Source organism: Cetorhinus maximus, chromosome 6, assembly GCF_964194155.1.
Source record: "Cetorhinus maximus chromosome 6, sCetMax3.hap1.1, whole genome shotgun sequence".
NCBI classification, from domain to species: domain Eukaryota; kingdom Metazoa; phylum Chordata; class Chondrichthyes; order Lamniformes; family Cetorhinidae; genus Cetorhinus; species Cetorhinus maximus.
Window position 1 is genome coordinate 9,539,822 of NC_135884.1, and position 23,528 is coordinate 9,563,349.

Sequence of the window (23,528 nt, forward strand, 5' to 3'; positions counted from 1 at the left end):
TAGAAAAGCTGTCAGGTGAATTAAAAAAATACATCAGCGTTGATTCTATAGATGAGGATGATAACAGTCTATGCATTCCAGAGTTTCTAAATAATCCAACTACAACAGGCATGCCATCACACAACTTAGACTTAAGAAAGAAACAATTATAATGTTGTGACACAAACTGAAGCCTAAACAAGGACTTTGTCACGGACAAGATTCGTAGTTAGAAGGCCTTTTTCTTTGATGATAGATCCTGAAATTATAACAGGAAGATTTCAAGGAAAAAGAGTGTTTATTCCTCTTGCAATAACATTGCATCCATCATTGTGAACCTTCCTCAGGAGCAAACCATTCCCAATTCAACGTTCATATTCTATGACTATAAACAAGTCACAAGGCAAGACTCTTGGCAAAATTTACATTTATATTCTTAGGCCTGTTTTTAGACATGGACAGCTTTATGTAGCTTTTTTGCAGAGTGAGAAATTTTGATTCTGCTAAAGTCTTTGATGAAATAATAACTGTATATAAAGAAATACTGTTGAAATAAAGAAGTATTGTTGAAATAAAGATAGCGATTTGACTGCATATGTTTTGCAGTCTCTGCTAGTAAAAAATATATTTATCAAACCATGATCCTTGCAGTGTTTTAGTTTCTGTCACACCATTGCACAGATTTAATGAAGTACTTTTTTACGTAGCGTAATTCCCCCAAGATCTACTTAAAAATTATGTTTATATAAAAAAACACACATATACATTTAATTTTTTCAGGTTTCTCATCTGAATTGAGAGCTGTGTGGCTTAGCTTGCAGTCTGCTCTAGTGATAAAGGAAATAAATATTTATATCCATATAGTGCTTTACCATGTCTCTTGCAAAATGACTCATAGCAGTTCATGTGAACTGCCTTTTTTGTTTAAAATGCAGTGACTTGTTTAGGCAAATGTTGCAGCCAATTTGCACACAGTGAGCAGCAGTGAAGCAATTGGCTTTGGTGACACTGGGGCCAACTTCTTGTTCATTCTGAAAAGTGTTGTAAGAACATAAGAAAGAAGAGCAGGGACAGGCCATCTGACCATTTGAGCCTCCTCCGCCATTCAGGGTCTTCTACCTCAACTCACGTCGTTGGGTATCAATGGATCTTTAATGCCACCCCTAAATTGGGAAAATCTAGGTTTAACATCGCTTCTGAAGGGCAATGCTGTCACCTCAGTGATTTATTCAGATCCTGGCAGGTGTCTTAAACTACAACTTTTTGATTCAGCAAGGTATTGCTACCAATTGAGAAAGACTGGCATCTAACAAGGAGTGCCCGGAATAGCTCTATCGATTACAGTGGGATTGATTACGACATGCGGCGCAAGCCCAGTAAAGTACATTAAAGGCTGGGGGGGGGGGGGGGGGGGGGGGGGGTGGCATTATTTTAAAAGATTTAAAAAAATAAAACAAAACTTTCCTTAGGATAATTACTAGTGCTGTGTGCAATTGTGATGTATTGTGTGCAATTCTGAGTACTATACACTTCAGGAAACATGTCAAGGCTTTGAAGAGGGAACAGAGAAGTTTATCAGAATGATACTAGAGGTGAGGGACTTTGGTTACCTGGAGGGGATATTATAGAATCGTTCTCCTTAGAGATGAGAAGGTTCAGGGGAGAACAATTGGATGGGATCAAAATTACAAAGGGTTCAAAAGAGCAAGTAGGGAGAAACTGTTTCCTTTTGGTAAGTGGGTTGAAAACCAGATGTCATAAGTTTAAAATAATTGGTCAAAGAACTAGAAAGGAAACGAGGAGAAATCATTTCATACAGAGGACTGTTATATTCTGGAATGGACTATATGAAAAGGGTGGGGGGGGGCGGGGGTGGAATCCGATTCCATAGGAACTTTCAAAAGACAACTGCACATGTACTTGAAGATGACAAATTTACAGGATTATGGGGAGAAAGCAGCGAGTGGGACAAAATTGGACAGATCTTCAGAGTCAGCGCAAGTACGATGGGCTCACTTCTGTACTGTATAATTTTGTGAATCGAAAATAAAGCTGATAAGACTAACATGGGAAATTCCACAGGGATCTCGATTGGAGGCTGCCACTTTGGCGCAAATCCTGGATAGATGCATAAACAGGCTCCCTGCTATTTTTCCACTGAAGTTACAGCATCTGATTGGAATCCATTTCCTGAAGAAATTGTGACATTTGCTGCAGCGTACATTGGAGATCTCATTGTGAGGTTGCTTGTTGTAGCAGATGCAATGCAAAACTCTGCCCTTCTAAGCTGCAAACATAGTGTGCTGCTAAGACACAAGTTCTGCAGTTGTGCAGACACAATTTTACATCTTCTATTAAATATAGGTAAGAAGAGTGAGGGGTTGGTCTTTCAATTGTTCAACTTCTCTGGAGTACACAGAAACGTGGCCTGTAATGGGAACAAATAAATGTAGGCATTTAAAATCAATCTATCAACAGATCATAAGCACCATTATTTCTAAAGAAGAGTCATACGGACTTGAAACGTCAACTCTGTTTCTCTCTCCACAGATGCTGTTAGACCTGCTGAGTTAATCCAGCATTTTCTGTTTTTGTTTCATTAATTCGAGCCACTGTTCATTTTTCATGTGTTCTGATATTGTTAAGACAGATTTGAGACATAGTTTTAAATAATCCCACTCTTCAGGTCCTCCTCTACCACCCTAAATGCATTAACATTCAACAACTTGCATTTATACAGCTCCTTTAAAGTAGGGAAACCTCCAATGATGCTTCACAGGGGTGCAACCCAATGAAAATTGACACTGAGCAACGTAAGAACAGGTGACCAAAAGTTCGGTGACAGGGGTAAAAGTTTTAAGGAGCATCTCAAAGGAGATGGAGAGCTGGAGAGGTTTAGGAATTCCAGAGCTTAGAGCATTGGGTGTTGATGGCAAGGCCACCATCACTGGCTGTCCCTTGGTTTGAGGATGATGTCTGCTCAGGGTCGCGAGTTTCTGCTATGGGTCTTCATGTGACTGAACAGGCCGATTCTTGACCTGCAGATCTTTGGACACATGAAGCAGGACATCCCATGGGGTGCTGGGGTCTGGAATGCAGGATTTGCATCCTTTTCTTTCTTTCTCTGTCACTGTTCTGCCTCATCACGAAGACCTTATGATTCAAGGTATGATGCAGCCTGATGGACAAGTTGTCGCCAATTTGAATGATTGGTAGCAAGCTCTGTCCAGTCAATAATGACAATGCTGCTGCACTTCAAGGACAGCTGCAGAGTGTCTTTGAAGCATTTTCTTTGACCCACCCCATGGAACGCTGGCCACTTGAGAGCTGAAAAAACCAGAAGCTGCTGAGGGAGACCCTTTTTGGCCAACCAGACACAGTGCCCAGTCTGTCAAAGTTCATTTTGCAGGAGCTTTGCCCACCAGTGGTGGGGTGAAGAAAATGGGAAATGCTCATAGAAAGGAGCAGGCACGTGGTTTCAGTACCATCCTATTCTGAGTTTGCATAAGTTGATAGGACACAAGCATTTCCCATGGGGCAGAAATCTGCGCTGAGCAGTCAGGCGCGCGTCCTACTCGCTTGAACGTAAATGACGTGCGATGACGTTGGGTGAGCGTCCCAACATCATCGTGCACTTGTGCGATATTCGGTTGGCGGGCGCAAGCGGGAGCCAGCAGCGCGCCTGCTGACAATTAACAGGCCCGTTAAGGCCATTAAAGTTATAATTGAATGAAATTTTTCACTGCCCGTCCAACCTTACGGTTGGTGGGCAGGCAGAAAGGCCAGAAACCTCATCCAGGTGCAGCATGAGGTTTCCAACAGCAACTAAAAATTTAAAAATCTTATTTATAACGTCCCTGCTCATGTCACACAAGGGGACATGTCTTTAACATTGTTAAGTTTTTTATTCTTGATTTTTAAAAAATCTTCAGCTCCCTGAGGCAGCTCTGTGCTTCAGGGAGCTTTCATTGCGTGCACTCACGCGCATGCGTGAACTGCCGTGCTTGCCCTCCCCCGCCCCCATCCCAGCAGCGCTCGCTGGCCGTTAATTGGCCAGCCACCGTGAAATCGATGTCGGGGCTCAATCGCGGGCGACGAGCGGTTTTGTGGCCACTCCTGCACCCGCCCACCGTGCCTGCCCGACGAAGTAAAAATCCCGCCTCATCTCTCCCTGATACACTCTTGAATTCACTCCCCACCAATCCTTCATGCTTCATGTGAGACAGAGTTGGCAACTTTCCAGAATTGTCCTAGAGTTCCAAGAATTAAAGATTAGCTTTCTGGACATTGCAGAGAGCAACACCCAGGGGTAAAATTCTAGGGGCATTAAAAGAATTAGACGTGGTTTTCATTTCCTTTGATGACTTTTGTTTGTTTGGTAGAAATACAAGTCATTGTTGTTATAAGGGTACTGGAGATGGGGAGAAGAGGCTTTTTAGCCAGATGGGGTGGTTGGAGGTGGGAAGCCATGTGATGAAACTTGCAGAATACATCCAAACAGGAGATGGCAATTGTAGGCTGGGACTGGAACCATTTGTTGATTGAAATGCAAGTCAAAGCCCAATTCCAAGAATCCACGTCAATGCAAATTATCGGATAAGGTTTTTGAGAAGTGAAACTGCACATTATGAGCTATTTGTTCTCAGCTTGTTTCTTGAGTTTGCGCACGTGACACCACCACTTCGACAGAAGGGTGGATGAACAGTCTTCCTCCAGGGACCTCTGACAAATAGCTCTGATATCAGCTACTGTATGGCCAAACTGATCCAAAAGTCACTGGCTTCCTTTGTGCCTTTCCTTCCCCGTGGGGAAATTAAGAGTCTTTGATGAGGGAAATCTCAGACATAAACAAGCACAGATGGACTCTTCTCCATGATATCACAGATCAGATTTCACTCCATAGATAACATATGTCAGATTTAAAAAAAAACAGACTTTTCACGATGCCAGCAATTTTTGCTTTTGTAATCAGCAGGCTCTTTTCCAGTCTTGACTGGATCCCACATCCCTTTATCCCCCTTTTCTTTCAATCATCAATCTAACTCATTCTTAAATGTTGATCTGCTCTCTGCTTCAATCTGGGGGAGTGAATCTCACAGCCTCACAACCCTCTGTGTAAAAAACGTTTCTCCTGCTATCACTCCATTTAATCTTATAACTGTTCCCCATTGCTCCAGCCGCTCAGTCGCTGAGAACAGCATGTTTCGATCTACCCTGCTCTGTCACTTTATAATTTTAAATGCCTGTTTAAAACCCTCCTCCAATTTCCTCTAATGAAGTCAGCTCAAATTTTCATGGTCTTCATCGTTGTATTCTTTCATACCAAACAGCTTCCTTGTGAATCTATGATATATGCTCTCTATTGATTCAACAACCTTACCCTATTGTAGAACCCAAAACTGTACACAATACTCCAACTATGGTCTTGTTGTAGTTCTACACAGAGTCACTTTTACACCCATGTTTTTATGTTCTATAGATCCCAGCACAAAAGCCAGTGTCCCAGTATGATGTCATCCATTTGAGTTACTGCTTTCAAGGTCTTGTGAACTGGAAACCACACATCTTTCTCTGCTCTTCCACTTTAGCCGAACATAAAGCCTAATTTGTACGTTTTTCTCCTAATCCAAACTTACCATTTCACACTTCATTTCTATGTGATAGTTCATGTGCTCTTATGTTGAGGTGATGGTCCCTTTAAGAACAAGGTTTCTCTGAAAGAAAATTTCCTTGTAAAAAAAAAGCAGCTTACTTCCAGTAACTGATCAAGTGGCCAAGCTGCCTAGGAGATAAACAATAGGAAAGAAAGAGTCAACCAGAAGTTAATTGTAGGTATGAGTAGGTCTGAGTGTGGTTCTTGTGCTCAAGCAGTTTCGGTTTGGTTTAGATCAAGCTGGCTGGAGGAAAATTTTCTTTCAAGCAAGATTCAGTTGAAATTCTGTGTGCTGGCTAACAGAGTTTTAAAAAACCTGATTAACTGAAGGATGCTACTAACAGTGAGTTTGACTTCTGGGATAGTCAAGCTGAGAAGAAAGAGAGAAAGTGAGTTTATAGATACAAGACTCCAGAGTTAAAGAACATTAGAACCAGAAGAGTTCTGACCCGAGGTGAGTATGCTTAAAATGCTAACAGCGCCTGTGTTGAATGGGAGGTCTGAAGGGACACCTTGCCAGAAGCAAGTGGAAAGCCTGAGAAACCTCAACTTGCATACGAAAGTTTGAAACGGTACTCAGACCAAGCGGTTAACCTTCTAATTTTTGATAAGCATCTGCCTTCGGTTTTGGGGGTGTAAGTCAAATGGGCATAGAAGGAAATTTGAGTTGAGAAGTTTGGCTTAGACTATGCACTTCTAATATCTTTAAAATAACTGACTATTTAAGATAAAGACTGGATTTTCTGTGCCTGCCGGCATCGGGTGTGTTTGGTGGCATGAGCAGACAATATGGCAAGAAGGCCAAAAATCGGTTTCATGATCTTGTGAAGCCAGCTAACGTTCGTCCGCCCACTGATGGCGGGCTGCATTTCCCACCATTGAACGTTGGGAACCTCATTGTAATACATGAGCACATCATTATAAGGCCAGCCCACCGGACTCGTCCCCCCCCTGCAGATCGTCTGTCCGCGTCAGCGGGAAAACACGCCAATGTGTTTCACAACTGTACATAAGCGACAAGCACCTGGTGGGCTTGTTTGCCTACCTTGCTTCAGTCAGCACTCGCAGTCATCAGTGCCAGGCTTCACAGACAGCACCACATCACTTTTAGGGGGGCTCACGGGTAGGTCTCTACCTATCAGATCAGCCATATGTGTGTGGCTATTCAATGGTTGCAGAGCAGGATTTTGCTTGGGGAGAAGGGGGAGAACTAGCCTCAGGCAAGGGAAGAGGCTGCAGGACGAGAGCTGTACTGAGGAAGGAGGGTATCCAAGGGTGTGTTTGGGGCCACATGCTGGTCTGTGCAAATGGCCTCAAGAGGTGAGGGTTGAGGAGGCAGTCTCCAGAGGAGATGAGGCCAGATGGACATGTGAGGGCATGTGTGAGAGAATGGATGGTGATGTCCCTTGAGCTGGTAGTGAGTGAGACACCAGCGCATGTGTGATGGGCTTGAGTGTGTGAGTTTAGGGTGATGAGATGGTTGCCATACCCTGGCTGCACTGATGAGATCATTCATTCTCTATCTGCACTGGATGGCCAACCTCTCCTGTGCAGCATTGGCGCTGACCACTGCCTGCCATGCTGGATTGGTGATGCCATTGCCAGTCCTGCGGCCAGAGCGGGGGGGCAGAGGGCATCACGGCGGGCCTCCACAGCGTCCAAATGGCATTCCAGTCACGTGTCACTAAACCTGGGGGCTGCAGTCTTTTTGCCTTTCGTGGACATCTTCCCCTTAGTGGTCGTGGTCTGGAAGCGCTGAGATGTGGGTGCGAGGCTGGACTTTAAATATGGTGCCTGGTGTGATGAAGCGGCAAGGTGATGACGTGGCGGGCGAAGGAGAGCCCGTCCGTCATGGAAACGACGTGTTTCCCAAGAATGCATAAGTCATGCGGGAGGTTTGGGACGACATGGCGTGAAAAATCCACCATCGCAGCCGGCAGGTAAAACGTGGTTTTACCCACCCGCTTCCGTACTTAGTGAAATCTGGGACGATTCCACCCAAAGTGTAGTTATTAGTATTCATATTCTTTTTGTTTTTGTGCAGTAAAATTCTTTTGTTTTAAACCGTGAACTTTGTAACTTTAATCTTTTTGTAAACACCTGGGTTTTCGGATTCTAAAAAAATATAAAAAAATGTTACTGGTCTCGACTAAAATCATAACAAATATTCACGTCCTCCTTCAAAACAAATACTTTTAAATCCTAAACTTTGCGTCATCTGCTCAATGGCTCTTCACCTCTCCGACTCTTTATACTCTTGGTGATGTACTGCACTGTGGATTTTAACTTTCATGTATGTTAATTTAAAAAAAACGCTGATACTTGCTTTCCGCAGATGTCCCTGTGGGTAGCCCTGTAGGTGAGCCGCAGGCTGGCATGTTCCTGAAGCCAATTTTGCATCATCTCTGGATGTCTGGGATCCACCTCGAGGAAAACCTTGCTGGGGTAAAGAAGAAGCTTGCTGAGAGGAACATAGGAACAGGAGGAGCCCATTTAGCCTCTCAGGCCTGTTCTGCCATTCAGTGACAATATGGCTAATCAGCAACCTAACGCCATATATCCAACTTTACCTCATAGTCCTTAGTACCTTTAGGTAACAAAAATCTGTCAACAGAAAAGCAGATCACAGGAAAAGAGCAAAAAAAAAACTTTCATTTATATAGCGCCTTTCATGACTTCAGGGTGTCCCAAACCACTTTACAGCCAATGATAATCTTTTGAAGCATAGCCACTGTTATGATATAGGAAACACTGCAATCAATTTATGCACAGCAGCAGCAATGCGTTAACAACCAGATATGCTTTTAGTAATAGAAAAACAAAAAATGCTGCAATTATTTAGCAGGCCAGACAGCATCTGTGGACAGAAACAGAGTTAGTGTATCAGGTCCAGGTGATTTTTCATCAGAAACCTGAGCTGATGAAAGGTCATCTCGACCTGAAATGTTAGCGGAGTTAATGTATCAGGTGGAGATGATTTTTCATCAGAAACCTGAGCTGATGAAAGGTCATCTCGATCTGAAATGTTAATTCTATTTCTCTGCACAGATGCTGCCTGGCCTGCTGAGTATTTCCAGCATTTTTTGTTTTTATTTCAGGTTTCCAGCATCTGCAGAATTTTGCTTTTGCGTGTTTTTAGTGATTTTGATTGAAGGTTTCATATTAGCTTCAGAGCTCAAGGGAGAACCCCGTGCTCTTTTTGACACGGTGTAGAGGGTAGATGGGACTTTGATTTAATGCCTCATCCGAAAAGTGGCTCTTCGGCTCTATCAGTGCAGCACTCACTCTGTACTGCAGTGGGAATGTCAGCCTAGATCTGCTATTAGGAAATAGTCTCAGTAATGGGATCATTCACTGTTTTTCTGAAATTTCTGGGGGAAGAGCCTTCTTAAATAATTACTTTATTACTTTCATTTCGCCATTTCTCCTCTGTACTTTTAACTATTTCTGGGAGCTGGGGTGTAGTGCATGGAGATGTGTGGCCTTCTGATATCTCCCCAAGTGGCCACGTTGAGTATAATTCCAGAGAGAAAGGGCAAGATTTCCCAAACTGGCGGGTTCTCAACTGAAGCAGGTCAAGATCATACATCCATATACCATCCCATTTTCCTGAGTCAGGATAAAATATATCCACAGAGTGAGCTCCCAACAAGTATCTCCAGTCTAGTTTGGGCTCTTGTCATTAGGGGGAAGCAAAATTCTGTGCAGCTCTTGAAAGAGTTGCAATCTGTTGATAACTCGAAAGAGTTTCCAGCAGTCCCCTCAATGCTGCAGCTTAAAGTAGTAGACCAACAACTTCCTAATGGAGGCTAGCATTGAAATAAGAGTGCTGCTTTAAAGAATCATTATGGAGAGGGGTGCAAAGCAGCAAAGAATGCAATGTGCTGGCCTCAGCATCCATACCGTCTACCGACAAAGTTTTCTGAACCACCTTGTTGAGAGGCAGAGCAGAGGAGTGGATTGAGAGCAAAATGCAAGGATGCATTTGTCAACAGTGCACTAATTATATTGTCAAGATACACAGGTGAAGGGCATTGTTTAATTAGGTACCCAGAGCACTTAAAAAGAGAGACTGCTGGGACACTGGGGGTAGTAGACAGATATAAGTAATGTTGCATTCTGTAAATAAACCTATTATCAAGAGAAGGATTGCCGTTTAGTTTTGTATTTCACCATCTGGTTGGGATCCACTTAACAACATTAGCTCCCTACTTACCTGTTGCCATTTACATGCAGGGCAGGAATGGGGAGCGGAATGACTAAGATTCAATGGAAGGTTCTGCATTCCATTTTCCTCACTTATACACTCTGCAACCATTGAAAATCATGGGGAACAGCATGAAAGAATTCTGATTTAAATGTGGTTAGGTTGTGTCACAAATTAGGGCAACCAACCTCTAAATACATACTATTATAAAAAAGGGGTCAGTGAATAGCAATTGGGAGCTGAAACTCATGCAGATTTTTTTCTTTAATAGTGCAAAGAGGTTGAGGATCCCACAGTACCTGTATAGCTGCGCAGTTTAAATCAGTCAGGTCAGCAGGGAGAGGGAAACGAGCGTGAGACCTTCATGTCTGTCCAGTTCAGAGCTACACCATGTGCTGAGAATCAAAGATGATGGTTTTGATTTTTCTGATTTTAAATTTGGTGGAATTTATATATCATGCAGGGCAAGCAGTCTGACAGTATGGAGCCAATGAGGAGGCTGAAGCAAGTGGTGGAAAATGGAGTTGGGTACCATCTCTGTGCATGTGGAAGTTGATCCCTTGCCTGCGTATTATCTCTTTATGGGGTAGCTTGCTGATAAGGAATCAGATGGGACCAAGGATAGATCCTTTGAACATCCTGGAGTTAATGGTGTGAGAGAGGGAGGAGAAGCCAATGCTGGAGATCCACTGGCTGCACTTGAGTAGGTAGGAACCATGCAAGGGCAGTTCCACAGAGCTGGACAATGGGAAAAGAGTGGTTAAGGGAGGACGGTATCATGATCAACAGTACTACAGACCATAGAAAAATCCAGAAGAATGAAGAGGAATAATTCACCATTAACACAGTCACAGAGGGCATGGTTTCTGCAAGGCACACAAACTCAAAAGAATTACTGCAAAGAGCATGGCGCTTGGCAGTGGAAGTATTTTCTGGTTGCTGTGCTACTGAGCTACATAAACCAAAAGATCTCAAGTTCAATCTCAAATCTGTGCTGTGTTAGCTGATCTCAGCTGGAGCGTCAACTATGCTATAACTGGCTTCAGGTCTGCTGGGCTGGAGGGGAAAGGAGTTGTTTTGGACACTCATGCACGTGTGGATATGGGGTGGGGACAGAATCTGCCTCAACAGCGATACTCTCATGGTTGAATGCCTTCCACCACTATTTAGGTTCTAGGCAGCTCGGATAAGGTTCTGGAGGACTGACAGTGCCTCTGGAACTCTAGGCAATAAAGAATCAGAATCTTCAAGAGGAGTAGAAACAAAATAAAAAAAATTTCCCTAGATTGCTGTTCTCCTGTAACAATTTATTTTCCATGGAATCTAAAATGATAGAAGAATAGTGCTGAGTGTATTGGCTTCAAACACTGTCTTTATCAGCCATGCAATTCCAATTACCTGAATTAACTCATTCTCCATTTTAAAGATTTCCTTATGCAAACATTAATACTTTGAATTTGTAATCTAAATCTAAGAATAACCATTTCCCCAGTGATTTATGCTGTGCATTTAGGATATTGGCGGTTCATTTCTGGGCTCCAGCTATCACAGGTCACGGACTGGTCTTCAGTGGATTGACAGCTTGTTGCACTGGTGCACATTAACAGTAAGGCGAAACTGTTGCACAGCAGTAAAGAGTTTGACGTTGCTTTCACTCGCACTGTAGAAAGAATGAGGCTTAAAGGTTGTGAAGTAGCTGCTTTCACAGTCAACAGAAATCCTCATCCAAGCACAACATTACTAGGCATTGAAGTTGGTCAGCGTTGTACATTAATAAATCCTTGGGTAGCTACAGGTTTAGGAAGCATGATTTATTTGTTTTAAATAGAAATCTCTGTAACTTGACAGTTAGTGGAACTGAAGGTCAATAAATTTTCTGCTTGGTTTGTTTTTATAGAAGAAATATTTGGCACAGTAGAGTAGAAACAAAGAAGCACGTCCAAAAACAAGCAAAACACCCATGAGTTTTAAACAATAAACAAAATTGAATTTTGCATCTATTATTTTTCTCCTCACAGTTCTCTCCTTAAGGCTCAATCTCTTGGTGGAGTCTGGTTTTTCCAGTTCTCTGCCCAACTGGCTGCTTACTCTATATTTCAGGAATCTTGAATGTTAGAAAGCTATTCGAATGTGAGGTGCAACACATTCTAATCCTGTCCTCATCCATATGATTGATGCAGAATTGTCTTAATCCATTAGGCTGCGGAGGTAGCTAATCACATTTATTTTTATATATTAAGATAGCACGATAGATTTTAACTTTCAGCAAACAGCATGCAGAGGTGAGGGGACCCTTCCACCCAATGCACACCCCCCCACCCCAACGTGAGCTGCGAGAGCAGGGAATTGGGTGGGGGGCACAGGGAAGGGAAATCTGACGGCTACTCCACACTGCCAAGATGGACGTTTAAAGAGAGAGGGCAGGAAATTATCAGAAATGGGCCATTAACATTTTTCTTCCTGGCCACAGAAAAATCAGCAGTGTGGATTATTTTCTGGCCGCATGCTTTAAATTTAAGGGTCGCTGTTTAGGCTACCCTACTGTACTAATGTGCCCATTGGGTATCTGAAAATTGCTGCAGGATCATTTACATATAGGAGCTGGTTAGCTCCTTTGGCTGGATGGCTAGCATGTGGTTCAGAATAATGCCAACAGCATAGGTTCAATTCCTGTTCTGGCTGAGGTAGACTCGGGACCTGCCTCTTTGCCTGCACTGTGCTTGATATGGAATTATGCCTCTCAAGCTATATAACCAATTGTCTCTGTCTAATAGAGGGATATGCCTATGGTCCCTGGTGGGCTATGGCTAATTGGCTCCCTACCTACCTTTGCATATCATGGGGTCTTAACTTACATATGTTAATGTGGCAGTGGGCTGAATCAGACAGTGAGCTCTGGTCCCCATTCTCAAGACCCCCAGCAAGATGAGAACAGGTGGACTGAGTAAGTTCAGCACTGTAATTTTCATAATACCATGTTTCCTGATGCTCCCCCAACACATAACCTCAGTGGGGATGAGGGTGAAGTGAAAATTTCAAACCCCGCCCCATATCTTAATATTCGTAAACCTTTTTTCAAAAATACTAAGTAATTCTGTTAGCTTTAAACTTACTCATAAAGGCCTGCCTGATTTCCAACCCTGCATGTTTTTGTCAAAATAAAAACTTTTAATAGTTTACCAGTTAAAAGATTTTATTGACTTCCTGTCTCTTTATGTTCCCAGGCGTACCATTTGAGAATGTGCTCTCCAGTTTCTAAACAATTAAGTGGTCCTCATTCCCGTGACAGTTCAGTTTAACTTTATTTTTTCTTAAATTTGATACGGGTACATTATTGAAAAGAAGAACGAAGCTCGCTGCTGGGAAAGTCTTTGGGTAAACATTTCAGCAGTCAAAGGCTCGGTGAGGTCGCCTTTGCAGTTAAATGGAAAGTTTGTGAAAAACTGTGTGGTGGTGGTGGTGTTGTTGGGAGGGATAGGTCATACAAATCTTAGCAATTTATAACTGACTCTGGAAAATTAAGGAATTACCTGGGACTTTCCTTGAACAAGTTCAAGACTAATAAAGCTGTTACTTAAGTACTTTGCTGTTCTTAAAACAAGCTAATGATGAAGAAGTTGGGAGGTAAATTGACCGTAAGTCCTTAAGATGTAGGAGCAGAAGTAGGCCATTCGGCCCATCGAGTCTGCTCTGCCATTCAATGAGATCATGGCTGATCTGATATTCCTCAAGTCCACTTTCCTGCCTTTCCTCCATAACCCTTGATTCCCTTACTGATTAAAAATTTGTCTATCTCAGCCTTGAATATACTTAACAACCCAGCTTCTACAGCCCTCTGCGGTAAAGAATTCCACAGATTCACTAACCTCTCAGAGAAAAAAAGTCCTCCTCATCTCTGTCTTAAATGGACGACCCCTTACTCTGAGATTATGCCCTCTGGTCCTGGACTGTCCCACAAGGGGAAACAACCTCTCAGCATCTACCCTGTCAAGCCCACTAACAGGCCCAACCTATTCAACCTCTCCTCATAAGAACCCTGGATCAACCTAGTGAACATTCTCTGGACTGCCTCCAATGCCAGTATATCTTTCCTTAGATAAGGGGACCAAAACTGTTCACAGTATTCTAGGTGAGGTCTAAGTAGTGCCTGCATGAAGTGTTCCAGCAGTGGGCTAGAGGGACAGGGGACTGAATGTTGCTGCTCACCAGTGATGTACCCCCCCATGATCTAGAGGTAGCATGACTGGTACTAAATGCAAAACATAAAATCACATATAGCAGAGAAGGAGGTAATTCAGCCCATCGGGTCTGTGTCAGCTGATTTAAAGAGCCAACCATTAATCCAACTCCCCTATTCTTTCCCCTAACCCTGCATATTCTTCCTCATCAACTGTGTATCCAATTCCATTTTGAAAGCCACTATTGAATCTGCTTCCATCACCTTTTCAGGCAGTGCATTCCAGATCATAACAACTTACTGTGTAAAAAGTAAATTCTTCTCATCTCACCTCTGGTTCTTTGCCAGCCAGCTTAAATCTGCATTCTATGGTTACTGACTCTCCTGTCAGTGGAAATGGTTTCTCCTGATCTACTCTGTTGAAACACCTCATAGTTTTGAGCACTTCTATTAAATTTTCCCTTTACCTTCTCAGAGCATCATACATCACAGAGAGAGAACCATTTAGCCAGTCATTTTTGTGCCAGCTCTTTGAAAGAGCTAAGCAATTAGTCCCACTCCAGCTCTTTCTCCAAAGCCCTGGAGATGTTTCCTTTTCAATTATTTCTCCAATATTCTCTTTTGAAAGTTACTATTGATTCAGATTCCACCGCTCCTTTCAAGCAGTGCATTCTAGATCATAACTGCTTAATGCATAAAAAATATTCTGCTTATCTCACTTCTGGTTCTTTTGGCAATTACCTTAACTGCATCTCTGGTTACTCATCCTCCTGCCAGGGGATACAGTTTCACTCCCAATTACGCTATCAAAACCCTTCAGTATTGAACACCTCTATTAAATTTCCCCTTAACCTTCCCTTTAAGGAAAATAATCTCAGCTTTTCTAGACTCTCCACATAGATGAAGTTTCTCATCCTTGGTATGGGATAAATCTCCTTTGCAGTCTTTCCAACGTCTCGACATCCTTTCTAAAGTGCTGTGCACAGGGCTGGACACAATAATGCAGCTGAGGTCTAAAGGTTTGTCATAGGCTGCTTGCTTTTATATCTCACGCCTCTATTAATGAAGTACATAAATGTTACTTGCACATTGCCAACCAGTTGCATTTTTAGCAAGCCTCATCTTTGTCAATGGCTGCTTGCATGACTCATGCAGCTCTTCTAAGGTTTATAGATTTTCAGCACCTTACACAGCCTTGTGCTGTATCTCTGCTGTGCATGTGCTGAATCCACAGAAGATTATAGTGATTTAACTGGTCCCCTTGGGTTCCTGGCACGAACAGAGGCTTGGAAGTGTTTGACTGAAAATAAAACTTGCACGTCAAGATCATCAGTGCAACTGGTCAGCCCTCTAGGCAGCTTTCAAACCCAAAATGTCAGCCCAGACGGAATCCTTGCAACTGGTCAAAAGTGCAAACTTTTAGTCTGTAAATTAAATACAGCTGTATGATTTGGTTCCCATCTCTTGTCCAGATTTTTAATTTCCTACGGAGCTGAGAATCTGGAAAGGACTGCCAATGGGCCCAGTAAGCAACTTTAATTAACTGATTGAGCTGTTAAGTGCTGAATGCCCTGAGCAAAGACACCAAAGGGAATGGAAAGAAGAAATTATTTTATGTAATGAGTTGTGATCTGGAAGGGACTGCCTGAAAGGGTGGTAGAAGCAGATTTAATAATAACTTTTGCAGGGGTGATAGCGAGGAGACTGAGACTAATTAAATAGCTCTTTCAAAGACCTGGCACAGGCACAATGGGCTGAATGGCTTCCTTATGTGCTGTATGATTTGATATACAGGTCGGGGTCATTCCATTGCTCTCAAAAGCGAATCTCAATGGTGTTAAAATACATTTGCTGCACTGATCTTCTGGATGCCAAGCAAGAGAAATGGATAGAATTGCTGCCACCTTTGCTAAACTCAAGTATCCAATGGCAGAATCACAATGCAGTTCAAAACGCTGGGAAATGGATCAGAATTCCCTGGGGGTCGCGGCATGGTTAACTTTGCAGATAGACACTGGAAGGTCGAAACAGTGTAAAATGGTAGTCTTGATGCAACATTGTGGTCTTAGCACTTGTCCATTTCACAAATAACACTGGTGTCACATTTAAAAGCTGTGTAAAGCAACCTAAGCATGAATCATGCTCCAACTTTCCCCTCCATTTTCATAACCTCCAATTTGTGGAATGGCAGAAAGTTAGATTCAGTTCTGGCCGGAATTTGGTCTTCTGTAGAATTGCCAAATCTGCTGATTTTGATAAGAAAGAAAGATGGAAAGAATGTAAAAGAACGATCCCACATTTATATAGCGCCTTTCCTGATTTCAGGATGTCTGAAAGTGCTTTACAGCCAAATAAGTATTTTGTTAAATGAATTTGGAGCCCTGTTGCTACTTGTCTCAGCAATGCTATCTATAATCAGATCGTTTATAAAACTGGAACAATTGGGAAGCAAGATTCTCTCAATCCCTATTGCCTCAGTCCAGCAGCAGGCCCTTAAAAATTGAACAGTGGGTGGAAGAGGGCTAGAAAGGTACAAAGTCTCAGTTCAAAGTCTTTAATCAAAGTAAAAAGCAGAATGCTCATTGGCTTTTGATCTTTTTTTTGGGTTAGTTTTTTTAAAGGTGTATTTCTTCTCCTTGGTACCTCTGGGTCTTTATAGGGCATAGATTAATGCCAGCTGAGCTAATGGCTGATTTGCATGCAGGCTTCTGCAAATGCCCCTTAAGAAATGTTGTACATCTGAACCCTCTATCCAGAAGTGCCTGGGTTCCTGTTGGGAAAGCTCCTGGAAGTTGTACAGCTGAATTTGGGTATTTCTGTCGTCGGGCTGGGGGTGGTTGTGGGGGGGTGGTGTTGGGGGTTAGCGGAATTACAAGCCTGAGTAAAACCGTCTCATTTTGTAGAAAACTTTATCCTCTACTTTATCTTCAAATGGCTTTACGCATTACTGTGAACGAAATTAGCAAATTATCTCACATTGTTACTGCAAAAACAGGATCTGTCTGTTCCGTTGCCAACTTTTTTTTTTGCTTTTCTTTATATGGATAGACTTGCGGTATTCCTTAAATAAGAGTCCAACTCTGGTCTCCTGCGCATTCCCGATTTCCTCGGCACCCACGCCTTCTGCTGCTTAGGCTCTAAGCTTTGGAATTCCCTAAACCCCTCTGCCTTTTCTACCTGCCTTCCCTCCTGTAAAATACCCCTTTCACCAAGCTTTTGGCCATCCATCTTAATGTTTTCTTATGTGGCTCAGTGTCAAATTTTAAAAAATCCTTTGACGTTCCTTGAAACCTGCCTTTTTGATAAAGCTTTAGTCCTCTGTTCTAAGTTCCCCCTATGTAGCTTGATGTCAAATTTTGCTTGATAGCACTCCCGTAAAACGTCTTACGATGTTTACCACATTAAAGCCACTATATAAATGCAAGCAGTTATTGTCCACTTTCCTCTTTGCTACTGCCATGAAACCTGCTCTCTTTTGCCGGGAGTGATGACCAGGCTCAATGGGCATCATGGTCAGTGCCATTCAACTGAAAGCTTTCGAGAAATTTTGTTTGGCAAGCTATACTGCACGTACCAGAGACAATTGGAACGGGATCAGCAGTGTCAGATCCAAAAAATATATAATTGCAGCTATTTCAGGAATATATTCTCAATCCCCTGCATATTCAGTATGATAAAAATCAGCACATCCTGTACCTTATCAAATGTTTATTTAAATAAATGAGTATTCAGAAGTGGAACTTGATGTGAAACATCAATATAGATTTCCTAGTAAAAACTGGACTATTAAAAATAACTGTTCTTGAAAATTAAAAAGCTAATTCCCAGTTGGCGAGGGTTGGTGGTATTTTTTATTTATTTAATTGGAGTGTTAAACACTCTCTTCCTCCTTTACACATCTGTCTTCTAATGTGTACTGGATATATATCTATATGTAAATATGGATTTACATATATCAGTAAAAAACAATGTTTTTAATGTATGCCAATTTCTAACAACACCGTACCCATGTCACTAAGCAGATTCTTAGCTGGGAGCTGGGGAGAGGTGGGGGCCAGTGAGATGTACTGTGCAAAACAATAAAGTTGGGGATGGCAAGGCTTGTCAGTATCTTGCCCTGTTCCGAAATCACACAGGGACTGAAAAGATATAATCGTACTAGTTGCCAACTTTTCTTGAGCTGTCACATTCCTACTGGTCTCTTAAAGGGGAAAATCCAATCCTGGGACTGCATACAAAATCTCCGAGCTGATCTTTTACTTTCCATCCTGCCCAAGCCTAAATTCAAAGTGCCAAAATTCCTGCTTTACATTAATTTTGCAGAGAGGGTAGATCACTGTATAGAGCCTGCCTCTGCTTTCTACTCATTTTACTTTATGCCTTTAAATTAGCCAAGGCAGAAAACTGTCCTGATCCTTATTCCCATTTATAATTGCTGCAAATTGTAGACCAACAAAGGAAATTCAAGAAGAAATCTGAAGTCAAATTAGAGAGTCGGGTATTGATAATAGTTATAATCAAAGGAGAAACAAAAACAGAAAATGCTCAAAATGCTCAGCAGGTGCGGAGGAAGATATAATGTTTGACTTTTTTCAGAACTGACGTAGAGCTATGCGAACGAGAAACATCAACATTTCTCCTTTCTTTAAAGATGATGCCTGACTTGCGGATCGTTTCCAGCATTTCCTGTTGTTTCTTTCGGATTTCCAGCAGCTATGTTACTTTGTCCATTTTTTTTGTGTAATTGCAAGGAGATTTTCATTATATAAAAGAGGTTCAGGATAGGGAAATGTTTGAAGTGTAGTGTGTGTAACGGAATATTTTTCCAACCAAAATGGCTACAGCGACATGGGAGCAAGCACTATCTGACCTATCTCTGGGTAACTCAACAGAGCAAATAGGATGACACGAATACAGGAGATGATTTGGCAAAACAGTGACCACACAATGATTAAGTTCAATGTTAAAAAAGATGAAAATGTACAGGTCAAGGGTAGCTCATCAAAGAAAAGAGACCAAATTATAGGGAGATAAAAAAGGACCTTTAACCAGGTTAAGTGGAAGAGGGAAATAAATTGTAAATAGGATTGTAGCTAAACACGAATTGGAACGGCATCAGCAGCAATCAGCTAAGTTTCGGGGGTTGGGGAGTTGTGGGCCCATGGGTGGGAGAATGGGTGGGACGGGGAATAGATGTGGGCTAGCACAGGGTAGCCACAGGAATGATCCTGCTCTTCAAGGCTCCATAGGAAGATAAGTAAATAAAAATACTTGTTTTTTGGTGGTGGCTGCAGAAATCCCACAAACACTCAACGTCCACTCTACTCAGCGCTAACTCATGTTGCTGAGGGATCCTGCAACAACTGTGAGGTGTCTTATTAACATGTGCAAGAGTCCCAGGGCAACATTTTCCCCCCGTTGGGGGGGAAGTGCACGAGCGGGAGGCCTGCCCTCCGATCGGATTTTTCGTGGGTGGGAGCTATGCGCTTCCTGTGCGGGTGGGCGGGGGGGTAATGCCAAATGCGGAAGTGCGCTCCTTCGCGCACATGAACTCCAATCTCCCTGAGACTAAGTGCTGCCTCAGGGAGAATGGTTCCCAAAGTGAAAAAGCTATTCTGTCGAAAATTTCATTTACCATCCATGTCCTCTCATGTGACAATGTCACGTGAGTTGGGACATGGACATAAACTTTAAGTAAAAGTGAATGTTAATTTTTAAAATTCAGTCATGAAGCCTCACCCCGCCCCTGGATGAGGTTTCGTGCTTTTTCAGGTGGCTGCCAGCCCTCCCGACCTGCCGACCACCAGGTCCACTTAATTGCTCCAATTGTTTTTTGAATGGCCTCAATAGGCCTTTGACAGGTCAGCGGGTGCACAGCTGACTCGGCTGCGCCCCCGGCCGACCTGGAAATGCAAATGACGCGAGATGATGTTGGGAGTTCCGCCAGACGTCATTCCGCATCGGCGAGCGGGCCCCGCCCCCGCTCGCTGACGGGAAAATTCTTCCCCCAATATCTGTTTGAGGCGGCCACCTGGAATGCCTGAAAATCATTCGAAATCAATGTAGGGCAAGATTTTCTGCTTTGAGTTGGAACCCTGACATCAGGCTGAACTGCAGGTCTCGACCCCTCACTGTGTCAGAAGCAGACACCCGGCATTAATTTTGGTTGAACTGGTTAATTAGTGGTGGCGAGGCGGTGCGAGAAAGCGAGAGAGAGAGAGAACCTCAACTCAGGTGACTGACAGCTAAGAGAAAAAATAAGCAACATTTGGAACATATATGAGTGTGGGGTTGGTGGGGGCAAAGATGTGACACCCAACTGCTCTAGAAATATGGGACAAAAGGTGTTCTGGGAAGAGGATGTAAGGGACATGGGACAAAGGGTAAAATTACAGGACAATCCTGTAAAATACAGGACAGTTGGTCACCCTGAGGTCACTGGATGGCCTCACAGCAGCGGTGGCCTGAATGGCTATGTGTAGATGAAGGGTGATTGGGGGTAGTGGGGGGGTGTTCCCTAGAAGGATGAAATGCAGATCAACAATATCCCCCTTCACCAACCTCAACAACGTCCCACCCCCAACCGCAACAACCTGAGAGGCCACCAAATTAACTACCATAATTGGTTACCTATCACTTGTGGGCAGCCGTTCCACGTCTGACCTGGTCTTTCGGGAAATGGCTTGGGAGCAGGGTGGCCTCAGCAGACCAGCATGCCAGCTGGTGGCACGAAATTACAAGCTCAACCGCCTCAGCTCCCATCTCCATTGGGCTCCGAAAATCTTGCCCCTCTGGTGTCAGACGTATCTCATGCATGCTCAGGACACAGGGAATATACATGTGAGACTGCTCATTTTGATCCCAATTTTCCAGCTGGACCAATGTCTAGCCCTCAGCATTTTAGTGGAGTTTCCCTTCTCCACGCTGGTTAAGCTGTGACCTATTTCAAGCTTCTTATTTCAGGACTTACAGGATCCATAGTTTTCCTGTTTATTTCGTTCCTAACAAAATAAACTATTATAAAAAAAATCTACTGCTGCCTTTTTTCTCTGTCTCTTTAGCCTGTAGTTGGCTCCAGCGCCACCCAATGGAAGGATAAATTAATGGTCATTATCCACTACTGTTAACACAGCTTCAGTCAAGAGCCTTAATCCCCTGTCGTCGTGGTAATGTTTTAAAAAATAGATTACATAAATCCTCTTAAAAATCATGAACAGATTAACCATTGCCATGGGGAGGTAGGCCTTGACTTTGTTGCTATAGTGTAAAAGGGGAAATAACAAGTCAGCAGACTGTTTTACCTAGAATCATACAGCACAGGAGGTGGTTATTCGTTGTGATATTAGGAAATGCGGCAGCCAATTTTCACATAGCAAGCTCCCACAAAAGGCAGTGAGAAAAGTACTGCCATTAGCTGTTGGCTCTGGGGTAAGTATAATCCAACCTTCTCCATTTGCAAGAAATGATGAGGAGGGTGTAGAAGCATTAAAAAAAACCACCTCGTTAAGCCAAAAGAGGCTTATCTAGTGGGTAGTTCTGCTATGCTGAACACAAAAGTTGACTCAATGGTAGCACACTCTGACCTTTCAGTCAGAGGATTATGGGTTCATACCCAACTTCAGAATCACACAATTGTTACAGCACAGAAGGAGGCCATTCGGTCAATCGTGTCTGCACTGGCTCTCCAAATTAGCAATTCATCTAGTGCCATTCTCCTCCCTTCTCCCTGTAACCTTGCACATTCTCCCTTTTCAGATAACGATTTAATTGCTCATGAACAGGCCTAAGGCTCTCACTTTCAGCCCTGGAAGGGCAAGGTAGCTCAAAAATTTGAGCAACTGGTGAAGCTAGCTGTTTCACGCTGCTACTATGCAGTTGTAACACGAGAGATATTTGCTACTAACAGGATGCTGCTGTCAAGCTAAAAAGATGCTATGCCTATGACACAAATGAGCAATGTGGTATATGAATTTTAGTGCCAGTGTGATGCTAGGTATGTAGGCCACATGTCTCAGACTGGCAGATCATATCAGTCAGCATGTTCCAGCTGCTGTTCGCAACGGGCATGGGTCAGACCATACCTAACCAGTCTGTGCTTGCAAAATGCAAAACACAGTGCCCAACATTAGATGTGATTCTGCGATTGAACAACATTTAAATAACCCTCAGCGTGCTAACAACCAATTTAAGATTGTCAGTTGGGTTTGCAGTGTGGTGCATTTGCATGTACTGGAAGCTACATATATTAATACATGTAGTTCTTTGCAGACAGAAAGGACATGTACACACATTGCACCTGTTTCAGTTAAACAAAATAAGTGACAGCCATTCGCTGAATCGTTCTTTAGGGCAATGCCTTGACCAATTGGGGTCAAACTGCCTGGTTTAAATTTCTTAACAATGCTTGGCAGTTAACTGTCAGTCACCATCACTGGTGCATTCTCCATGGCAAAGCCTCTCCCAATCAGAGTCCATTTGCCAACCAATCAGCACTCTCTTCCCATACAGTATAAATTGTTGTTTTCCCCTTATATTGGTATTCTTGTGAAGTGTCCTGATGAGTGCAAGACGAAAAGCTTCGACATGTCTATTTTTTCAGCAATACTCAAGTGCTGTACCAAACGACAATTTGATTCTCTTCTGAATGCCTTGATTGAACCTGCCTCCACCACACTCTCAGGCAGAGCGTTTCAGGCCTTAACCACCCCGATGCATGAAAAAGTTTTTTCTCATTTTGCTTTTGCTTCTTCTGCCAATTACTTTAAATCTGTGCGCTCCCATTCTCAATCCTTTCACGAGTGGGAACGGTTTCTGCCCATCTAATCTGTCCATACTCTCACAATTTTGAATACATCAATCAGATGTCCTCTCAGCCTTTTCTTCTTCAAGGGAAATCATTCCCAACAAACCTGTTGGAGTTTTTTGAGGATGTAACTAGCACAATAGATAAGGAGGAACTGATGGATGTGGTATATTTAGATTTTCAGAAAGCTTTTGATAATGACCCACACCAGAGGTCAGTAAACAAAATTTGAGCACATGGGATTAGGGGTAATATCCTGGCATGGATTGAGAACTGGTTAACGGACAGAAAACAAAGAGTAGGAATAAATGGGTCATTTTCAGGATGGCAGGCTTTGACAAGTGGGGTACCACAACGATCAGTGCTTGAGCCCCTTTTCACAATCTATATCAATGATTTGGATGTGGGCATTAAATGTAATATTTCCATGTTTGCAGATGTCACAAAACTAGGTGGAGGTGTGAGTTATGAGGAGGGTGCAAAAACACTTCAAGGAGATTTCCAGAGGCTAAGCGAGTGGGCAAAAATTTGCAGATGGAATACAATATGGAGAAATGTGAGGTTATACACTTTGGTAGGAAAACAGGAATACAGAGTATTTCTTAAATGGTGAGAGGCTGGGAAGTGTTGAACTTCAAAGGGACTTGGGTGTCCTTGTTCATTAGTCACTGAAAGCTGACATGCAGGTACAGCAAGCAATTAAGAAGGT

The 23,528-nt window shown here is 42.9% G+C and overlaps 1 protein-coding gene across 4 annotated transcripts in view; it reads right to left on the reverse strand.

Annotated features, from left to right (window-relative positions):
* Window positions 1–258: 258 nt before the first annotated feature.
* The window catches only part of hemk1 (HemK methyltransferase family member 1), a 118,207-nt gene continuing 94,937 nt past the window's right edge, over window positions 259–23,528 (reverse strand). For 3 of the 4 annotated variants that reach the window (XM_078543156.1, XM_078543154.1, XM_078543157.1), the window contains 3 exons: window positions 7,959–8,072; window positions 5,616–5,693; window positions 259–2,407 (listed from right to left, as the gene is read on the reverse strand). In XM_078543156.1, the coding sequence (XP_078399282.1) occupies window positions 5,645–5,693; window positions 7,959–8,072 (163 nt within the window). In that variant the 3' untranslated portion in view covers window positions 259–2,407; window positions 5,616–5,644. The remainder of the gene's footprint in view (window positions 2,408–5,615; window positions 5,694–7,958; window positions 8,073–23,528) is intronic. The other variant, XM_078543155.1, reaches the window with a different exon arrangement.